At 51.7% G+C, this 9,021-nt stretch overlaps 1 protein-coding gene across 1 annotated transcript; it reads left to right on the top strand.

Annotated features, from left to right (window-relative positions):
• Window positions 1–1,232: 1,232 nt before the first annotated feature.
• On the top strand, window positions 1,233–9,021 carry MFSD13A (major facilitator superfamily domain containing 13A; the record flags this gene model as incomplete). Its single annotated transcript, XM_082486144.1, has 8 exons — window positions 1,233–1,397; window positions 1,867–1,946; window positions 2,753–3,202; window positions 4,119–4,236; window positions 5,262–5,358; window positions 6,042–6,213; window positions 6,816–7,009; window positions 7,224–9,021. The coding sequence occupies 8 exons, from the start codon at window positions 1,233–1,235 to the stop codon at window positions 7,475–7,477; spliced, it is 1,530 nt and encodes a 509-aa protein (XP_082342270.1). The 3' UTR covers window positions 7,478–9,021.

Raw genomic sequence — 9,021 nt, 5'->3', positions numbered from 1 at the left:
TGACTTCCAGCCCTTTATCTTGCTTTTGACAGTGTTAAGATAGTAACCTTGTTGTCCCCCATCATGTGTATGCTGTGAACAGGGCTTCTTATGATAGCAGGGGCTGGAGAAGCTGACTTACACTGATTTAAGAACCCTTAACATCTCAACAGGTACCCAAGTGCCTCTGAAGAGGTGCCTTGTGTTTTGTCTTTGGTCTGTAGCAACTTGGGTGTGAGCGGGGGCTTAGTCTGAAAAGCAGCTGAGTACATCAAGGGAGGGCGACGGTCCCACCTCCTGGCTGTGAGCTCTGGTCAGTGCTGGTGTGAGGAGTCCTCCTTTCGCACTTCAGCCCGTGAACATACAGTGACGTGTTCTGTATAAGGCTGCTGTTTCCACTTGTTTTATTTCTATATATGTTGGTGTCCAGCCAAAGCATCTTTATTTCAGACACCAATCCTCTAATCCAGGCCACTCCAAGACAAGCTGGACAGCTGCTAAGTGACTCTTGGTTGCCTTTAGTGCCTGACAGCAGCATGTAAGCTGCATGCCATCATGTTCTGGTCGTGTCTCTTCATGCCACAGAGCAGCAACACTGCTTGCCATAAATAACTCCTGTCTGAGCCAGCCCAGGTGCAGTCAGCTGTGACTGCTGGGGGAAAGCAGTGTGCACGTGTGAGATTACATCACAGCTGTTGCCATTTTTATTTGGCTAAAAATTTACACTGCTATCTAAAAATGTTGGTGACTAGGTGTGTTTTCTGAAGGCTGCTTTGTTGTTTGCAGATATCTAGCTTGATTCCTCCTGTGACCTTGCCTTTAAAGAGCTGGAGAGAGCTAATCGGCTACTTGCTGGATGACAAAGAACATTACAGGGTAAAGGACGGGGCAGCCTGCTGACGAGGAGACAGTTGTACCCCGGGGAGCCCACAGCCTGGCCTCAGCTTAATGAAACAGCTTTAATGCAGCAGACAGCTTTTAGTCTCTTAAATCCCCTCCAATCCACTTTTAAACGGCTCCTCAAAGCAATATGAATTCTGATCTCTGCTGGCAAAGATTTACCAATTAATTTGATTCAAGTTTTAGTTCATTTAAGACATCGAATCTATTTTTATTTTATATTATTTATTTCTTTTTTCTTTCCTGCAGGAGCAACAATGGATTGGCCCCAGCAAAGATGTAGCAGGTGTTGGGAGAAGACATCCCATCTGAAATGGAGGTGATCGAAGGAGCTGAACACTGAACACACCAACATGGGGTTGCGGCTGTTGGCTTGTCTTTTTCATCTGCCCACTGCAGTGATCTACGGGTCCCTGTCGCTGTTTGTTTCCATTTTGCACAACGTGTTCCTCCTGTACTACGTGGACACCTTTGTCTCTGTTTACAAGATTGATAAACTGTCCTTTTGGATAGGAGAGGTTAGTCTTTTCCATAGATTTCTGCCCTCTTAAGTAAGAAATTCTGAAACCAAGACTGCTCCTTGCTATAAGTGTTAAGAGCGTTAGTTGTAATAGCAGCGTTCCCCCTTTGGAGAGGGAGCAAGGAAGCCTTCCGAGTGCTAACTTCGGCGTCTCAGTTTTTCCCACTTACATAAAGATAGAAAAATCTGGGATAGAAAACCCAGGGACTTTGTTCTTAAGACTGCCTTTCCTCTGGGGATGTTGGGGTGTTTCACAAGCAGGGAAATCCACTGGCCTTGCTGTGTTAATCTGGCAGTTGCCACAGACAGGGGAATCGTACAGCGGTGATGGGGCAGGGAAGGTGTGCTGGGATGGTTCCTGCTGGATGTTCAGCATGCCAGCTCAGCACTGCTTGCTTCAGTAACAGAACTGAGTCTTTGTGGGAGCTGTCCTGTGCTTTGTTTCACTGTCCTGTCTTGTTTCTTAGACGGTGTTTCTGATCTGGAACAGCCTCAATGACCCTCTGTTTGGCTGGCTGAGTGACCGAGTATTCCTTAGCACACAGCAGTAAGTTAAGTTCTACTTCCAGCAGAGGCTGGGAAGTTGTTTAGTCTCTGGGGGAGATGACGGGAAATTGGAAGCTTTAAAATGATGGCGTGGGAATCGTTTCCAGGGCGTGGAACTCTTAAATACCTCCTTTCCCTGGCATCTTTGAAGTCCAGTGCACTTTGCATGTTATTTCAATACCTGGTTGTATAGAGGACGTCACACACCTATCGGGTAGATGTAACCCTAACCATTAACAATCATGAGTGGTACAGAACCTAATATATGGGCATAAAGTCTCAAGCCCCTGCTATATGAGCAAGCCTCTTAGTGGGGCGTTGGAAAGTGTCTGTACATGGTTTGGCAGACACCACGTGGGAAAGGACAATTATTTCCACCTGAAATGCCTCAGACCAGTTGTTCCCAAACTCTCTGGCTCATGGATCAGTGTTGGCCATTAGAGTTTCTCATGTATTTATGTCAAGCTTTTAATGAAAATCATGGTGTGGTTTCCAGCAACTAGTAAAAACTTTAAGCGCTCATTGAAATCATTTACATTGTGCAAAGTGCAAACACTGCAGAACTCTCAGGGAGAGACTTGCTTTGAAGAAAAAAAACAACCTTTCCTTTCATGCTTTTTGGCTTTCTTAAAACCCATATTTTCAGTGTATTTGCATATTAGTGGAGAAGGTATCTGATGTGGATGCTTGTTGCATGAGCAAAAGCTGTATTTGTGTCTAGGTCTTCCACAACTTCCTTGGAGAGGGAGAATACATGGTCATGCAGGGTTTTGTCCAAGTGTCTCAAATTTCTGTCTTCTCTTGCAGGCCAGGAGCAGAGATTTCCTCCCCAGAAGTAGTTCTGAAGAGGCTCAGAGCGCTAAGCCACAATGGCCCCCTCTTTGCCATTTCTTTCCTGGCTTTCTGGGTTGCCTGGGCTCATCCTGGTTTGCAGTTCCTTCTTTGCCTTTGCATGTACGACAGCTTTCTCACCATGGTCGACCTCCATCACAACGCCTTGCTCGCGGATCTGGCTGTTTCAGCAAAAGACAGGACTAGCCTCAACTTCTACTGCTCCCTCTTCAGTGCCATAGGCTCCCTCTCTGTGTTCATGTCCTACGCGGTGTGGAACAAAGAGGACTTCTTTTCCTTTCGCATATTTTGCATTGTGCTGGCCCTCTGCTCCATCGTTGGTTTTACCCTGTCCACACAGCTGCTCCGCCAGCGGTTTGAGGCTGATGGGAAAGCAAAATGGGACCAAGAATCAACCCTAAAAGAGTAAGTGTCATCAATTCTGCAGCAGGGACAAAGGCCTGGCATAGATCTGTAGAGTCCTTTTAGGCACTGCAGATAACTTAATGTGTGGAAAGATCCAGGATGAGGCAAATTTTTGTTAATCGTTTATGGTTCTTGTCTGTTGATACAGTTTTCAGAATCACCTCTGTCACTCTGGCTCCTAAGGCCTCCTGAAAATAGGACAAAACTATCTCGTGACACCTCTGGCCCAAACTGGAGGCAGAGCCCTGACCTGCTGTATGGCCCATCCAGTGTTTGGAACATGAAATGAGTTAATATCTAGAGCATGCAGTGAGGCCTGTGAGTGGCAAAATGTCAGAAGCAGCTTATCATGAAAGCATTCCTGCTTGAGCATGAGACCACCTTGCTGCCCATTTCCTGTGGAGTTGGATAAGCGAATGTCTCTTACCCTTTCACTCGCTTTAGCTACCTGATAGTGGCTGGGGTGTTGGTGGGCCACAATGCAGCTGTTTTTCCCTGTTCAGCTCCCTTGCTTTTCCTTGGGCTGCCTCACTTGTCTCATGAAATGAGCTGCCAGCATTATGCTGTACTAACACAGCAGATGCTGTTGAGATCTGCCAGGTGAGCTAACACAGGGATCTGGAAGAGGACCGTATGCGTAGTGGAATGGCTAATAAAAGGAGAATGCTTTTATGGGCAGAAAACTGAATTTTTAGTTTGGAAGCCAAATATTCTTTGGGAGACTCATTGCCTGTGGTTCTTGCTAGCAATAAGCAAACGTTGTAGACTACTGTTTTGATTTGGGCCAGGGAGAAGGAAAGTTGGGATGGGAGCTGAGGAGAGACAGCTCTGCATTTACGGAGGGAGAGCTGGGGGCTCTCCCCTGCTTGGTGTGAGGGATTCATGGTTGCTTTTTTTTGTTCTTCTCTCCATTGAGGCTGTACATCGAGAAACTCTCCGTCCCCCAGGAGAAGAGGATCACCCTGGCAGAGTATCTCCAGCAGCTCTCCCGGCATCGCAACTTCCTCTGGTTTGTCTGCATGAACCTCGTCCAGGTAGGCACAGCAGCGATGTGTTGTGATTCAGAGGATGAGTGCTGGCTCTGGATGTTTGAGATGGTGATTCAGCAGTGTGTGAGTTCCCCAGGAAGGGCAGAGGTGTTTCCAGCACCCACTTGCTCTTGGAGCCTCCTGCACATGCTGGCTGATTCAGCCACTGGTAGCCACTCTCCCTGCTTGTGACCCAAGGATACTTCCCAAGCAAGCTGGTGGGGGGTGTTCCTTCCTCTCTCCGCAGCGTAGGCTGGGTTATGGGGGCTGGCTGAGCTCTGTGCAGCCCATCTAGGATGCAGAACCACAAAGCCTGGCTCGTGGTGGGGATGATTTCAGGAGTGCAGTTTGCTGGTGTGGCTGTCGGCAGTGTTTCCTCCTTCTGCTTTCCTGAGGCTCACATCACTGTTCTCAACTGTCCAGATGGATCCACCTCCCAGCTGGCTTTTGCCATTTCTGTTCTTCATCCTTTTCAGTGATTACTACCAAATGCCGGCAGCCTGCCCAGCTTTCCTCAGCTTATGTGCTGCAATCACAGCTCCTGTCTCCCCAGGGATCCCTCAGTTCCCCTCAGGCAGGCTCTTGATGCTGCTCTGCATCTTTGTGTTTGAGCCTCAAGCCTCGCTGCCGCCTTATCCTTGTCCTCCTGACAGCTGCCTCCTCCCTCTTGCCGTGCCACTGTCTCCCCCAAACACTTGTGGTCACTGCTGTCACCTCCTTGCCCTGCCTGCCCCAGCAGTGCTGTGCTGAGCTGGTGCCCTGTGAGCAATACCTCAGCAGCTGGGAAGTGGTGCTGACCCCAGGCACGCAGTGGGCATGGCTGGTGGCAATGCAGCTTTGCAGTCTCAAAGCCTACAGTGTCGTGAACTCCACAACCAAGCTCTTGCTCTGCTAAAGTACTCCAGGCCCATCCTGCATGGTCCCTTGGCACATGGCTCCTAGGATAACAGAGCTCAAAGGGCTGTTAGCTTTTTCTGTTCTCTCTTACTGCTGTTCCTGCTGACCAGCTCATCTGCATGCTGCCTTCACAGGTTTTTCACTGCCACTTTAACAGCAACTTCTTCCCTCTGTTCCTGGAGCACCTGCTGTCAGACCAGATCTCTGTCTCTACTGGATCCTTCCTGCTCGGTGAGTCTCAGGTGGGACTGGAGGGAGCAGCCTGAGTCTGGGTTCGCTCTTCCCAAACCCCGTCTCTGGGCTGTAAGATTCACACATGCACATGTCCCATGTGCTTCCCTGGGACGTCTGCATCTTCCTTACTGGGCACAGAAGTAACTTGGAGCCTTTTCTAGTGGTGCTGAGCCCAGTGTGCTGGACTCTAGCCTAGACGCCACGGAGGTATTTCTCTGAGCATTAGTGGCTGCAGATAGTGTCCCCAGGATGCAGCAGGGAGCGCAGCCCTGACTTTAATCCCTTTCTGTCTGTGGCGTATGGACTATTTCCAGGCTGCCCCAGATCTGTGGGCACTGGTTACAGAGATACCCTGGGAGGGTTCTGTGTGGGCCAAGTCTGGTCACACTGTCTGTCCCTCTCATTTCTACTCCAGGGCTGAGTCCCAGGTCCTCCGTGACACTGGGAAAGTACTTCCTTCCTGCACATGAGGTTGATGGAAGGTGGCCTCCATCTGTAGGGAGAGCGTGTGCTGTGCCACAAAGCCTTCTGTATGTGTGTGGGGGTTATTCTGTACTTTGTGTCCTACAGCCCTGTTGGCAATAGCCAGCCTTGTCCCCTCTCTCGGTGTCTTTTCTGAGGGTATGGTGGATACTGAAACTCCCTCAAGCTATTTGGGCCTTTGTCTCTTCTCTGCTCAGGTGTTTCCTACATTGCCCCCCATCTCAACAACCTCTACTTCCTGTCCCTCTGCCGCCGCTGTGGGGTTTACGCTGTGGTGCGAGGACTCTTCTTCCTCAAGCTGGCTCTCAGCGTTGTCATGCTCCTGGCAGGACCCGATCAGGTGTATCTGCTCTGCATCTTCATTGCCAGGTAGGCAGTCAGCGCATGATTCCCCTGCTCTCTGCTGCCCAGAAGGCGAAATGACTTGTCACTGTTTCACAGAGAGGAGTGGGAGGTGGGGAGCAGTAGCCAGGGGGTCACACAGAAGCCCCATGGCTTTCAGCTCTGACTGGACCCAAATTTGGGATGGTCACTGCAGAATCCATAGGCTGTGCCTGCAGCAGAGTGAAGGAGGCAGCAATGGTCAGGAGGACAGAGACCTGGCAGCGCTGGTGGCAGCCTGCAGCAGCCTCTCCTGACTGCTGAGCTGAGCCCCCCACCTTCTCTGCAGCCTGCCTGTGGCCGTAGCCTTCGGCATGTGCTGCAGCTGCCTGTTAGCCACTGGCCCAGCATGTCCTGTCCCCAGCCCTGTCTGTGTGGCAGATTGGGACTGATCAAGGCATCATGGCAGGGTACACAAGGCTTATTGCTAGCAGTGTTCCCCTCCTGCCCTCCTGTAGCCAGGGCTTCTGATACTCTTACTTTAAGTGTTGGGGAACCTTTCTCATCCCTCTTGTCATTTTCTCTGATCTCTCACATACTCCTGTCATTTCTTGATGCCCCTATTCAGTGCTTTGCCTGTTGTTCTGCAGCAACCGGGTGTTCACAGAAGGGACCTGTAAGTTGCTCAACTTGGTGGTCACTGACTTGGTGGATGAGGATCTAGTCCTGAACCGGAGGAAGCAGGCGGCCTCAGCACTGCTCTTTGGGATGGTGGCTCTGGTCACCAAGCCAGGCCAGACCTTCGCACCTCTGATTGGCACCTGGCTACTCTGTGCGTACACAGGTAAGGCTGCTCCTGAGGGAGGCATCAGGGAGGAGAGGGTAGAGCTGTGAGTTCAGTGTCCTCCACTGTGTTCCGTGCCCTGGGTGGCTGCAGAGAGCTGTTCAGTTGCTAAGCTGTGCCTGCTCTCCGCATCTCCAAGGCCAGTCACTCGGAGACAACGGACAAGGGTCCATCCCCACTGTCCCCAGTCTCACAAACTCTTCTCTGACTCCAGGCTATGACATCTTCCAGCGCAACCCCTTGAGCAACGTGATGAGTGCCCAGCCAAAGCTGGAGTCTGCTGCAGCCTTGGAGCCAACTCTTCGCCAGGGCTGCTTTTACCTCCTCGTCTTCGTACCCATCACGTGCGCACTGCTGCAGCTCCTCAGCTGGTCACAGTTCAGCTTGCACGGGAAACGTCTGCAGATGGTGAAGGCTCAGCGCCAAAGCCTGACGCAAGGCCGAGCGCCAGAGATCAAAACAATCTAGGGGTGTCCGAGCCCCTGGGATGTTGCTGGTTCCAGGCTGGTGCGGGATGGCAGGCGAAGCGCAGGAACGGTGGGCTGAGCAACCCCCATGTTTACAGTTCAACTGTGAAATGCTGTAATGCCAATGTTTACTCATTCCAGGAGGTGTTCGCTGGGGAAGGCAGAGAAGTTCAGTGTGTGAGGAGCCTGGGATAGATTGCTTGGCCACAGGAGCAAAAGCACTTTATCCTGGCCTGTCCCAGGGAGCAGAGGGCTGCTCATCCCAGCAGGGAGGTGCTTGGCTGCAGTGTGTGCTGGGGACAGCCACGTCTCCAGTGCAGTCCTCTGCCCTGGTCATGGCCCTGGGGAACCGCAGCCTCTCTGGCTGAGCAGGAGGGGACTGCACAGGGACACCTTCCTTGCTAGAGCCCTGCAGCTTTGGTGAGTGGAGTGGGAGGCTCCCGAGGGACCAAGTGACTGAGGGGGTGATTTCAGGACAGCAGGAGTGGGGATGGGAGGACCCTGAAGGCCTTTCCCAGTAGCTGGTACAACCCGTCCCACATACAGTGCTGCAGTTCTTGGACCAAATCCACTCTTCAGCATTTCTTGTTCCCAGGACAATATCCTGCGCAGCCAGTGTCTGCTGGCTCTGCTTGTTTTATGCTGAGGCTCCCTTCTCCGTGGCCTTGCAGTTGTTGCTGGGCTGGGAAAGGTGCTGGGCTTGAACTTGGCTTGGAGCCTTGAGCTGGAACATCTCATCTAGCATCCCATTGCCTGTGTTTATCCCTCCTCTCCCCTCCACAGCCCCTTCCCACAGCGCTGTCCCACAGCTGTACCATGAACCCCCTCCCATGCTGGCTGGGGCTGTGGGACTGAGGTCAGGGAACCAACCCCTAACTCAGGCCAGGGAGGTGCCTCCCTGCCCAAGGCTGTCCCAGGTGACCCAGTGAGGCAGCCTAGCACCTTCCCCTCTCGCAAGGGGAGAGCACAGCCTGGAGGAGACACCAGGTCTTGCTTTTGTGCCTTCGATTCCTCTTAGAAGCCTGTGTGACACAATGGTGAGTAGTCACAGGGTTGAGATTTTACCTCTGTGGGCAGAGACAGACACATTGGCTCCTCTCCGCTTAAAATGGTGCCCCAGAGTTCGGTCCTCTCCTCTGGCTGCTGAGCCATAAACCTGAGAAGGTGAGCAGGTGGTGTGGTTTCCCTGGTTCGGGCTGGGAGCAGATGGGGCAGGTAGTCACCAAAGGGATCCCTGAGGTGAGGGAGTGTCCCCTCAGTCCCTCGAACCTGTTTGGGGACAGGCAGAAGAGATGTGCCAAAGCAGAGCTCTGCCCTGTGCGTCCTTGCAGGAGGAGGAGGTGTGCTGTTCCTGATTTAGTGCCAGGTTCCCTCTGGGGTCTCAGCCCACAAACCTGCCACCTTGCCTCAGGACACGGCTGCCTTCTGTCTTGGACCAAGATGTTCCTGCCGTGAGGCTTCTGTAGCTCTTGATGGTTCAATCATAAGTTATTTGTGCAACTTCTAACAAAGTTTGAGAATGATTCTTCATTTCATAAATTAAAG

This window comes from Vanellus vanellus, assembly GCF_965231255.1.
Source record: "Vanellus vanellus genome assembly, chromosome: 7".
In the NCBI taxonomy this organism is placed as follows: domain Eukaryota; kingdom Metazoa; phylum Chordata; class Aves; order Charadriiformes; family Charadriidae; genus Vanellus; species Vanellus vanellus.
The sequence above is the reverse complement of the archived record's forward strand: the minus strand, read 5'-3'. Positions and strand labels throughout refer to the sequence as shown.